The 13,122-nt window shown below is 34.2% G+C and overlaps 1 protein-coding gene across 1 annotated transcript; it reads right to left on the reverse strand.

Annotated features, from left to right (window-relative positions):
* Positions 1 to 7,482: 7,482 nt before the first annotated feature.
* On the reverse strand, positions 7,483 to 13,122 carry LOC111367200 (chromatin assembly factor 1 subunit FAS2). The gene is made up of 12 exons (XM_022987954.1): positions 12,823 to 13,122; positions 12,192 to 12,303; positions 11,329 to 11,355; positions 11,152 to 11,224; positions 10,224 to 10,327; positions 9,933 to 10,144; positions 9,748 to 9,844; positions 8,827 to 8,899; positions 8,595 to 8,683; positions 8,367 to 8,505; positions 8,154 to 8,254; positions 7,483 to 8,056 (listed from the first exon to the last, which is right to left on the reverse strand). The coding sequence occupies exons 1-12, from the start codon at positions 12,934 to 12,936 to the stop codon at positions 7,821 to 7,823; spliced, it is 1,377 nt and encodes a 458-aa protein (XP_022843722.1). The 5' UTR covers positions 12,937 to 13,122; the 3' UTR covers positions 7,483 to 7,820.

Consider the following 13,122-nt stretch of genomic DNA (forward strand, 5'->3'; position numbering starts at 1 on the left):
TATGAGATAATTTCGCTTCAGCGGAAACTACACCGAATATTTATAAACAAAGTGCGACCGGGTATAAATGCACGGTTGAGACTAGGGATTAATGTCAAGTACATGGATCATGATGGAAGAAATGCAGTATATTTATAGAGTTGTTGTCATGAAAATGTAAGTTTCTAGTTTGTTAGCTGAAAAAGGAAGTGAATTGGGCTTGTAAGCAAAATATTTTTTGATGGAGACTTGTATTAACAGACTTAAAGGCTTAGAAATACATAAGAATTAAGCCAAGAAAAAGAATAAATTAATCAAATTTGGGAAAGATTCTGCTTACATGAGAGTTACACAGGGCCAAACCGTACCCTCCTACTGGTGCTTTGCTGAGCTTTACAGTTAAGCAATGAAATAACTTTTCAATGCAAATCTTCTACACTAATGTGCAAATTTTTACTAACAAAACCCGTCTTACGGATTGAGAAAAAGTTTTTACAGAGAATAAATGAATGGTAAAGTTCAAGTTTTACCATCACTCATTAATGAAAGCTCAATTATCCGACAGTTGATGTAAAAAAGGTAAAAATGAATAGGACCAGCACATGAGGATCGCGAATAACGTGTTAAATGTGAAATTGCTTTCGATTGGTGTGTTGCGAAATTCTTGTGGGATTTCTTCGTTTCCATTTTTCTTTGCAGAATGCGTAAATTCTTGAAAAATTGTTGCTGTTAAGAATCTGTTTTTATTACCAACCTCACATGGGATGGAAAAGGAGTCTCGTACCTCGTAGATTTACCTCTTCCGATATGGACAGATGTAATAAAGTTAGATGAAATTCTACTCCAACCTATAAATTTACCTCTATTGGGTCATAAAGTTGGATGAAATTTTACTCCAACTTAGAGGGATCGTTAAGTATTACAATATTAGCATAACTCACTTCTAAAACCAATTTATTATGAGAGGAAGCTCGACGACGGGTTATAAACCCATAAGCTAAACCTTAAGTTCGCGAGGTGGAATATAATTCGCGTTGTACGTACAAAATCTTTTCTTATAGTCAATATGTTTCTTGCGAAAATAACCAGTTGAAGTGAAAGTTTCCTCCGAACAATAAGGGTTTTGAGTTAATTATGTGATCGAATGATACATATAAATTTCGAATATTCTTTGATTTTAAAGAGACCTTATCATTAAAAGAGACTAATGTAACTAGGTCAATTTCAACATGGAACTGCAACTTTCCCCTTGATGTATATATTTACATCTTGTTAGTCATTGACTTATTTATTGATTACTTTTTGTACGTAATTCTTGAAGGATTATTAATAAATTTTAATCAAATGTCAGAAATTTACAGTAATTCTAACATGAAGATCAAGATTTTTCTGTAACTGCAAACCGATATACCTTGTTAAAGCCCAGAAAACGTTTCAAAACAAGAATAGAAGAAGATACGAAAGGGCATTTGATTTCGGTGGAAGTAATCACTTTTTTTCAAAAGCTATGGCCAGTAGAATGGACTAGGCTATCTCGAGTCCTACCCCAAAATTTGCACCATTTTGTATCAAACTAAAATTTATCTTCAACTATTACACCAAAACTTACACCAAACGAAGGGTGTATAACCAATCTCTTCTCCATTTTTCTTCTCAATAATTTCTTTATTTATTTTGCAAATACATAAATTACTAAATAAATAATTATGTTAAATTAAGAAAAAGATTAAATTCATTAAAAAAATATAAAAAAAACATAGTGCAATTAGTAAAAACAATACAAAAATGAAAAATATTAAGTGCTTGTTTGATAGGGATTTTGTTAGTTGATTTTTTGACCGTTAGAGATAAAATGGATCCTACCTATAAGAGAAGAATTAAAAAATAATGACTGGAATATTGAAATAACAGTAAAAAAATTGATGTTAATTGAATTAAGATTTCTACCAAACATGCTCTAAATCATGCCATTAAAAATATTGCAATACATTTCGAATTTGGATATTATAATATTACAAAATCGAAATATAATTGCAATTTAATTTTCAGAATTCATATGTTCTTCCCACAAATAATTGATTAATGCATTTCGAATTAGATTAATATATGTATGTCATTGTTTAATATATTTCATGTAAACTTTAAATAATTGTGTTTTTTATATTTTAATTAATTTATATTCTTATTTTAATTAATTCATTAATTATTCTTTTTTACATTTAAAATTTATTTTAAATGTAATAATAATAATAATAATAATAATAATAATAATAATAATAATTTATTGTATTAAAAAATATATAGCACAAATGAAACAAATACCCAATTCAATTTATTTAGGAAATGAAAATAAAGGGTAAAAATGACTTTTGATCAAAATGGTGCAAACTTTGGCATTGCATTGGAATTGTTTTGCACCATTTTTTTGGTGCATTTTGGTGTTTTGGGGGAGTATTGAAGATGGCCTAATCAAACCCTTTGCGACCAAGAACGGGGCAAGGAAATCCACCCCAGCACTATTCCTTTGGGTTTTACTTCAGAAATCCCAGACGGAATGGGCCCTCCTCACGTTCAAATGATAGCTCCGCATCTGCATTCGAGTCTTATAACATAAAATTAGGAAAACCCTGAATTTGCATCACAAAAAAATTAAAAAAAAATTCCATATGCATACTTTATGAAGCATGTACTATTATACTGAAAATTGAGATATGCATGTTGAACATTTGAACAAGTCCGGAGTACAAAACTTGATTTCAAGCTCAAAATAGTGTAACTAAGGCTTGCTTTGACGTATGACCTTCATAAACAAATCACTCTCTCTAGAATCTATATGTTGCCCACCATGATCATCAATTGTCGTTCTTAGTCTTCGCATTTCACTCTCTGTATCAAACAAATCCCTTTTTGTGGCATCCAGCAGTGATTGCAGATGGGAAGAACACGAAAGCTAAGAGTTAAGAGAGAGCTGAAATTCTGTAATTTGATTCTGTATTTCAAGTATCGCGTCATCCCTTCTCTTTAACTGTTCCCTCAGCTTTTATATAACTTCTCACTAGCTGAAAATATCAGATCCTGATTCGGAGACACATAGCAATTCCGAGCTGTTTGATTGGTGGAATGGCTTCTGAGGCAGCTCAAGACAATCACGAGAAGATGCCCATAAAAAACCATTTTCTTTGCTAAACTCGGGAGCAGGTCGAGTAACTATAAGGCCAAGAAATGTAACAGCTTAAAAATTTCACGATCTTCATAGTTAGAAGCCAGAAAAACCAACATGTCCAAGGATTTTCTTCTCAACATTCAACAGAGGAATACTAATCAGAAAGCTCACAAGAAATACCATAACGACAGACAACAAATTGTTATTGCAGCATATTTTCACCTCTCATATCTTAGTTGGGTTGGGCAGAAGATTTTGAAGCAGATATAAGCAGAAATCTAAGTCATCAACTGCTTAACTGCCCAAATATATGGTGCAAACTATGAGGAACAAAGACTAGAAATTATAATTTTCCCTGTGTGGCCGGTTAACTATGAAGTGCAGAAAAGGACGTGGTGTATTGTTATTGCAGATTGGTACAGGCCAAGGAGAGAGAAGCGAAGTTAATCTGCATATATACTTACCGAAATTCTCTTACGGACATTAAGGGTTGTTCAGTAGTGATTATGATAACTGATTTTTTGATCGTTAGAGAGAAAAGTGGATCCTACCTACGAGTAAAGGAGTCAAAATTGACGGTTGTAATGGTAAAATAATGGTTAAAAAATTATTTTTTTGGGTAAACAATTGCTACCAAACAGAGGCTAAGCCTCTTTTAGTTTGTGTCTAATTTTAGTATGCATTACATAGTAAACTGAGTGCATTTTTTGCGAAGTTTATAATTGCTTAGAGGCCAACAATTTTTGCATACTTTTACTTACTTATTAGTTATAGGACCCATAACTTATTATCTAATAATAAAAGCTTAGCCAAACGTGCTGCAAATCTAGCAGTTATATTTAAAATGAAAATTTAAATAATATAATTCATTTCCTTCATCTGGCATCTTCACAAATATAATTAGACCAATACATTACGCTTCAATCCACGAATCGACCTTTATTGCTATTTTTATTTGTTTTTCATATAAATGAAGCTATGCATCAGCACTTCCAAAACCAGACACTGTTAAAAGATGCACTGAAAAAATTGCAAACTGATTAATGAATTACTAATTAAAATAATAATAATAATAATAAGTTCAAATATATTAAAAAAAAAAAGATTCTAATATTAATTAAAGTTCCATTTTTATTCTCTCCACTTAATTTTTCCAATAACTACAAGGCAATTTGGCAAACAAGAAAAAATTACTCCAACAGCTGTTTTTCTTTATGCTACTAATGAGTACATTCAGTAATGACAGCTACAAGAAACATGGAGCGCGCACGCGCAAACTCAAAAATCATTAAAGACTAGAGGCAAAAAATTCGTGATGCAATACTATATTTACTGAAAAAAACCAAAAAAATTAAACAAAAATGGCATGATTTAGAATACGGAATACATGTAGACGAAAAGCTTGAACTTGTCGTTTAGTCACTTTTTACGTTTTTTTACGTCTAGACTTTGCCCAAGCCTCACTTAGGCCCCCACTTAGGTTCGTAAAAATTTGAAATTTGACCTTATTTCCTAGTCAAAATATATGATTTGTGTTCTAGTTATACTCTTTGTCACTATACGTTGAGTATATTTTTTCTCTCGCTCCTAATTACTCCCTTTCAAATTCTCTACATAAAGGAGATTATGAATTTGTTTTCGAACCCCAAATTGGAAAAGTTCATGTAAAACTTCGTCATCGTCTTCATGAATGTATCCAAAGTGTCGAGGCAAATCTCCTTATCCTTAGTTTAAACATGGGATATGGGTAGGGAAACGGGGAAATTATATCTATATTCGATCGCGGCCTTCAATGCAGACAGTGAAGATGCCTCTTTGAAAGCATAATATTTTTTTTCATATCAAAACTCATATTGTTCAAATCATATTCTAATAATAATGAGATCAGAAGGGAATATCTATATTCATTTAAATGTAATTCACTGTCTCAAATGCATTCATTTTTTATCAACGGATGGACATATACAATTTTCTTGAGTGGATAATCACGAAATTTTAAACTTCAGTCTTTTGCTTGACTCTAATACTATAAACCAATTCGTCTCACAGTTTAAATTGATAGTGAGAAATCATATGGATTTAATTTAATGTTGCTCCGATATGTTTCATATTATTTTATATTTTTAATGTATCATATTACAGTAACGTAATTGTTGACATAATCTTTGACATAATGCTATATGACATCATATTATTGAATTGTTTAAAGCACAATCAACTTTTCCATCTAATTATATCTCGTCAACACTCATTTTGTCAAAGTAGCTGTCAACATTCTTCTGTTAAAGTGGTTGTACCCATTTTTCATTGACATAAAATGATAATAGCATATTATGAGTTAGTTTAATGAATAATCACTCAACTTTGCTAAAGTTACGACTTACTCACCAAAATTTAAAAGGTAACTTTTTGCTCACTGAATTTTGATATATGTTACTATTTGCTCACTGAAATTTAAAGAATTACTTATTGCTTATCCAAATTTGAAAAAAGTTACCCATCAATTACCCATATCATTTCTATTAATGTTACCTATTGCAAATTTTAATGAGTAATGAGTAATTTATTCAAATTTAAGGGATCAATGAACAACTTTTTAAATTTAAATGCAAGTAGTAACATATAACAAAGTTCAATGAGCAACGAATAATTGTTTAAAGATCAGTGAGCAAATAATAACTTATGACAAGGTTTAGTGATCATTCATTAAATTAACTCCACGTATTGCAGTTTATATGCCAATAAGCAATAGTACATGAAAGTAGATAGAACTATACAATATATTTAGCCCCTATTTATTTCTCATTCTTTATCCATTAAAATGAAAAATATGATCGTTATCCATCACATCAAACTACCATATTTGAATTTTTATCTCTTGAGTAGGACCTATAACGGCTATATTTTTCATTCTCATTTTTACGTAAATGGAAAACAAATAGGGCCTTAATGTTTCTACTATCCTTTTTCTTTAATCTATTCCATAAATAATTGAAATTTAGCCTCCCCCCACCCCCGCGCCCAAAAGGAAAAATAAAAATAAAAATAAAAAAAGAAGAAGCAGCAGCAGCAAAGGGTTCAAAAGCCATTCCTTGCCTTGCAGTTGGGCAAGAAGCCAGTGGCTAGAAATTCATGAACATGTACACAGTATAAGTTTATTTTTGGATTGTAAAAATATAGTCTTTAGATGATTAAAGACTATCCTTTAAGATCCATTTTCATTCCCTCCCTAAAACCACCAATTTTCTCTCTAGAACATCACCGGTCATATAATATTTATCCACTAACCACCTTCATTTATGGACCCTCCAGAACCTTTCTCCGCCACCGACTGCGATAACAGGCCATCTCCTAGAAAAAAAACTATAGGGTCCTCGTCTAAGGGTGGCAATGGACCGAGTCGGCTCAGCCCATCTACCCACGAGCTCGGCTTGTTCAAGCACGAGCGGAGCTCAAATTCAGCTTGGCCCATGAACTAGCGAGCCACGAGCCCTTCCTCTCGGCTCGCCTGGTGAGCATGCCCGCTTGGCTCGTGCTCTGGCTCGAGGCTCGTCCAAATACGAGCTCGAGCCACCTTTTTACCAGCCAACAAGCCGATTGGCTCGATTGTCACCCTATCCTCGTCCAATTGCGCTCAAAGTCAATAAAGGCTCGCCCAAGATCAGTAAACCACTAGTTGCGCCGCCACATCACCACCCAACACCACCATAGCAGGTTGAGCGCCGCCGGCCGATTATAATCTACGCGTTTTCACCAAAAAGCCCGTCTAAATTTGTGAAAACTTCAAACTTGACCCTCTTGCTAGTCACATTGTATACTTTTTCAGCCTAACACTTCTTTGACACACAACATTGTTGACAATGTTGTCAAAATACATTGTACAAACGGCATTATCCTAAAAAAATCGTTAATTTCACAAGTATAAAAATCTATGCCATTATTGTTTCGGTGGTGGTTAAAATCAATGACAAAAAATGTTGTCAACTTCATACACTATCAACAAAGCTGTCAATTAAAGTATACCGATAACAAAACTGTTTCTTCATACCTTTGAGAAAGCATTAAAGATTCACAATAGTATGATTGCTCCATCATCCAAAAGTAAAAGGAAGATCTCTAAATTTTTAGTATGTAAAAATATGGTTGTATTATTTTTATTTTTCATTGAGAGCAAATCTTAACTTGTGTTAAAGATATAATTGTTCGCACTGATAAGAGATGTCCACATTTTCGAGAATAGCTAATGATGACGATACTGCACTTTTCATGGCTACCCATATACAAAGTTCGGAACTCATCCGGATAAGATTCAAAGTTCGGTAGTTTTTATCTACAAAAGATGAAACATCTCGCTTTTCTCATAAGCATGCTCTACATCGATTACGTTACAACCACATTGGAGTATACTGTAGCCCATATAGGGTGCTCACATCTTACAAGAATTACGGGAACAAAGGTCATAAACAAAAAAGGACAACAGAATTTAGAAACTTAGAAAGAAACGAAGCATTTCACTTGCTTGAAATTTGTTCAAATGGATTTTTCCACTCCTCCGTCTGATATAAATAACTACACCGAAATATAGGAATTTTGCCTTTAAATAGGGGATGGTTCAGGCCAGTAAACAAATTCCATTTCACCATAGCAGTAAATCTTACATATGTGATGAGATATTTAATCAATCAACGGCCATGGGAGTAATACGCCTCTTTGCAGTCTTATTTGGATTCAGGGTTGTTCTTGTACCTGGTGAGACTTTTTTCTCTAGATTATTCTCGTCTCTCTCTTTTCCAGTGTCCTCTTCTTTCCCTTTTCCACTATGTGAAGCACTGCTATCATCGTGAGTAACTTCCACAATACTGTCATCCAATTTCCGAACCGTGTTCTTATTTTCATGGTCGACTTGCTTCTCTTCTGCTAGATAAAATTTTTATTTAACACTAGTTATAAACCATTACAGACATATAAATTGACAGAAGTGGTAGAGCGAAACAAAAAGAAAAATGCTAACCTCGCAATGAAATGGGTGATCCAAGTTCCTGATTTTCAAATTCCAGAAGAGTGCAGTAACCGTCTTGAGAGGACAGGGCCAAATATTTACCACAAGGTGACCTATATGCACATGTACAAAGACAAATATTTTGAAGGGATAAAGGATAATTAGATAACCAGTCAGAATGTTATATCAAAACTGTCAATGGTTAAAGCAGAAAAAAAACATTACCATGCAATGTCAGTTATGGCTGAATAATGAATTCCGGCTACAATTGCTATTGGCTGAACACTTTCAGTATCATATACATATAAGGAATTCAAAGTGGCCACCGCAAAAATAAGGCGATAGGGGAGCTTGAACAATGAGGCTGCACGAAGGACAGCTTTGTTGTCAAAATGTGGTGAAAGTAATATGCGAATCTTTCCAAAGATTGAAAACAGGAAAAGAAGCTAATACATGTTTCCAATCCCCGCAAATTAAATGTCATTGGGCAAAAGCGTACAGCCACAACAGGTTTACTGGCACCGGGGAGCATGAGAGCAGGTCTGTGTTGAAAAAGAGTAGATAGTAATATGGAAGGGGATTCAATAAAGAATAAGAAGGTCCCCATTGTTAAACATATAAACAGATGCACTCTGATCAAAGTGATCATAGAAATATACAAATTAGGAAGACAGCAATTTCTTGCCTCGAAAGATTTTTCCTTGAAAATACATAAGCAGTATTTACTGATTCGGAAGCAGTTGTAGGCCTGTAAGAACCTGAATAATAAAGCACATCAATAATAATAGCATTAATTAAAAAAAAAAAAAACGACGAGTGTCTATTCAACATGGCACATTATACAACACATCAGTAAAAATAAGATGGTCCAACACCTGGAAACTCTAATATCTTCTCAAGTTTCTTGTTTTATTGCCGGAACAAATTTCAAGTTTAGCACACCAAAGTGATCAAAAGTTGCATATTATAATTACAGTTTCTTTTACAAGAAGTTCTATTAAGTTAGAAAGCCACAGAAATAAAATTAAGAGAACAACATCGACCTACAATTTAAGGTTGGCAAGAATCCCTTCCGATCAATGTTGGAGACCGGAAGATATCGAGAAAGTAAGTACCAACTTTAGCTCACTAAGATGCCTAAAAACCCAAATGATTCCTAGTGCAAATTGTTATACAGGTAAGGGATTCTAGGACTTTTCTAGATAAATCATCTTAAAGCCAAGAAATGCAGATTAATTATAGCCCCTGTTGCTGCAAATAATGGGGAAAAGAAAGATGTGTCCTAAGCGTGTCAAATAAGCATTTCGTGGTTTATACATGCTACCTCAATCAGTAATAATAATGAACAATTTAACCCAAAGATATAAGAGATCAATAACATAGCCTTAGGATGAATTTCGCATACATGTGCCAGGCTTAGATGCAATAAATCTTAGTTTCAAAAGGATCAGATTAAACATAGCAATATAACAAATATCGCATAATAATTAATAATAATGTGCAAAACAGCATAGTGAAATGCAAATAGAAAAGCATACAAATATTAATGGACGTGGATGTCGAGCGGGATAAAGTCATTGAATTAGATTGGACACCCCCACAATACCTGCAGGAACCACTAAGAATGATCCATCAGGAGACCATGCTAATCTTCGAAAGAAAGACGGGAGTGTCTCGTCATGGAAAAGATGACTTCTAGCAGACTGCATCAGACACAATGAAGCTGGTTACATATAAACCGTAAACGTACCTACAGTGCATGCCATGTTAAACAGATAATGACTTTCAAACCTTAGACTCTTCAGACGTCTGTGTTTCTAGCTTTGCAATTACATGCTGACAAACATAATTCGTCTTCTCAACACCTTTCGATTTAGTAGGCTTGTTGACATAAACACGGAGAGTTCTATCTGAACTAAGTGATGCTGCATACTTTTTCAATGGATCCCATGCTACACCTTGAACATAATGGAAATGCCCATCCAAAATCTGATGGACAGAACCTGAACAAATACGGCGAAATCAGGAACTAAAGACACAACGTACTTGATCTCATCTACAGCATTGCATTTATTTCCTCACCTTTGTTAACATCCCATATAATGCAGGAATTATCTACTGATCCAGAAATAAGATATGCACCATCAGTAGACCACTGTAGATCTAGCAAATCCTTGCGATGAAACCTAAAAGTGACTCTAATGAGAATAGGGCTTCAAAAAATTCAAATCTCATATGATATGGAAATTCAGATACGTGCACTGTCAATTAACTTGCTGCAGTTCAGGATGCTGGCTGGCAACAAAATCCGAATTACAAGCAACCATGAGCACATAAACTACTGTCCTTTTACCACTTGAACTTGTTGCGTCATTTTTCACATGCAAGAAATTTATATTAACAACATACAGTTAAGTTTTAGTGACAGGGAGATGACCAGAGGTTATAAAACCTATATTATGCCACAGAAGTAAAAACCTTTGGAATAATGAAAGAAGAGAGAATTAATGGTCTGTACATAATAATAGGTTATTGGGGGATGATATTGATAGCCTGATGGGTCAAGAGTTTCACAGATGGGGACAGAATTAGGAATATTACTCTTGTACCCAATTGATAGAGGCCAGTTTTGCTTTCGAATCGTATAAAGCATGATTGGATCAAAAGATTGGTTGGCAATCTGCCTCACAGACATAGGAAGGAGTTAAAAGTTCAGTATAAATCAACAGTACACTTCATTCATATCAGATGTGATAAGCATTATGTAACGGCCTTGTTCACCACTTGGATCCCATTGAGAATCCAACTGGACAGTAGGAGACACATGAGAGAAGAAAGGTTACTGTCTTGTCAAATTCTCTTTGTTTTATTTTGACTACAATAATCTCAAGTCCCACTACAAGTTGGTGAGATTGGCACCAAATAAACTTTGATATAGCCATCGTGCAATATGAAATTGGAAGAACACAACTAGAGACCATCAGGAGAGGTGTATATAATACAAGCTTACGCTAAAGTCTTGAGGACTTTCCATGCTTTGCCAGCATCAGTAGAATTTAATTTCCATATGAGCAGCTCACCACCTGAATAAAAATATTTAATCTAAAGTAAACAGATTACTTCAGACTGCGTAAAAATGAAAGCTTACTTGGTTAAAGGCATGCCACTAATAATGATGAGTACTTACCATCAGCCCCAGAGGCGAGCTGTTCTCCTGCAATTTTAGAAGACAGTCAACTTTCAATACAATGATAATATGATAGACTCACAAGAAAACTACCTAAAATGACAGTTTATTAGTAGTAAGAAGTGAACTTGATAGAAATGTTAAAAAGGAAGTTAGCTGCTCAGTTGAGCATGACAGCTCTCAGGCAGCAATAACACAACATTTCTAATGACATAATGATAAAGTGTCCCAAGAAATAGGTGAAAATTTTGGATGAATGCATAACCATTGTACCCGACAGAACAGGATGAAAATTGAGCGTAAAAGAAGCTATATGACCTGTAAAGCATTCATGTTTGTTTCTATGCTGGTGGTTCACACATATCTCGTCGCGTCACAAACTCAAGCACTTTCAATATGATAATAATGTTTAGAAGCACATTAGCTTTCCAATAGTAACAATCTATCTGGCTCAAAATACTATCATTTGCAAGAACTGGGTAAACGAAAATCTAATATGTGTGCAAGTGAAATTTCTAAAACTGCAAGTGTCAAAATACCAATTGTGAAACTGAATCGAAAATAATAAACAATGTTTGTCTGCGAGCAATCAGACAACCACCTGGTAGTTCTGAATGGAAGTGTTGAATATATCATGATATCCAGAAAAAGGTAAAGCGGCAATAAAAAACCTGCTACAAGCACATAATGCAAGTGAAAAGAAATGCTAAGGGCACTTGAATGCCAGTTCTGCGGAACTTGAAAATTAATGTGGATGCTGAAATTTAGTGAGAGCATCACATCAACGTTAGTAAAGTGGTTTAATAACTAAACAACATGACAGAAAAACAACTTTTTCACAAGCAACAGCATAGAAACATTACCTGAAGGAGAAAATCGAAGTGCATTGACAGCAGAACTATGATATGAAAGGCTGTTCTGATAGGTTGCTCCTGGAGACTTCTTTTGATCTTCACTGGAATTTATCATCCATAGCTGTAGATATCGCATTCGACATCAACAAAATTCACCAGTATTTACTGTCTCAATTTTAAAGTTAGTTCGATTTTGTATCAACAGTAAACATATTTAGTTCGATTTTGTATCAACAATAAATATATTTACCGATTTCAATCGATACTGATCTGTTCTTGACTAAGGGAATCAAAACTTCACCGGTCATCAAAGGGTGTTATGAAAAGTAAACACAAAGAATTCTACAAAAATAAGTTTTAAAAAATGGCATAATAAACATGACCCAGCAAAAAAATATATAAATCGATTATTTACAATTGCGAGGACTTACGAAGAGAAACCCACCTACAGAACGATATCTATAAAAATAAATTAATAAAGGAATTAGAAAATTTTATTTTATTTTTTTATCAGGACAACGGAGAACCAATATCCTGATTCCTTACCGAAATTTAAAGCACAAAAAATAAAAATAAAAAATAAATCTTCAGAGCAGAGCGTAGTTTGGAACGGTTGTCGAAGGAAAGAAAGTAAACAAACCTTGATGTCAAAGTCGGCGCCACCGGTGCAGAGGAGACCGGAAAGGGGGTGGAAATCGAGGGTTAAAACGGGCTTGGTTTCGTGCCAATTAATCTGTACAGTGCCTCCCTTCATTTCCCCCTATAAATCTGAAATTTGACCACTACTGATTCTACTGCAGATAATAATTGAACGGTGTTCTACTGAATCTTTGGATTTCCAAATTAGGGTTTACTAGGGGACAAAAAATGGGGATTTTAGTTTTTCGCGGGAAATGGAGTCGAAGTGATAGTGGCGGGGAGGAATCGCCTGCCGTGCCTT

Source organism: Olea europaea, chromosome 18 (genome assembly GCF_002742605.1).
Source record: "Olea europaea var. sylvestris chromosome 18, O_europaea_v1, whole genome shotgun sequence".
Taxonomy (NCBI): Eukaryota; Viridiplantae; Streptophyta; class Magnoliopsida; order Lamiales; family Oleaceae; genus Olea; species Olea europaea.

What these genes read in the sequence shown, in the direction of transcription:
- LOC111367200 (XM_022987954.1), bottom strand. Translation starts at nt 12,936, where the DNA reads ATGAAGGGAGGCACTGTACAGATTAATTGGCACGAAACCAAGCCCGTT. An exon ending in AAAGTCCTCAAGACTTTAGC is followed by an intron (nt 10,328 to 11,151) that starts GTAAGCTTGTAT and finishes AGTCACTTTTAG; the next exon opens with GTTTCATCGCAAGGATTTGC. An exon ending in TTTGCGGGGATTGGAAACAT is followed by an intron (nt 8,506 to 8,594) that starts GTATTAGCTTCT and finishes TCCTTCGTGCAG; the next exon opens with CCTCATTGTTCAAGCTCCCC.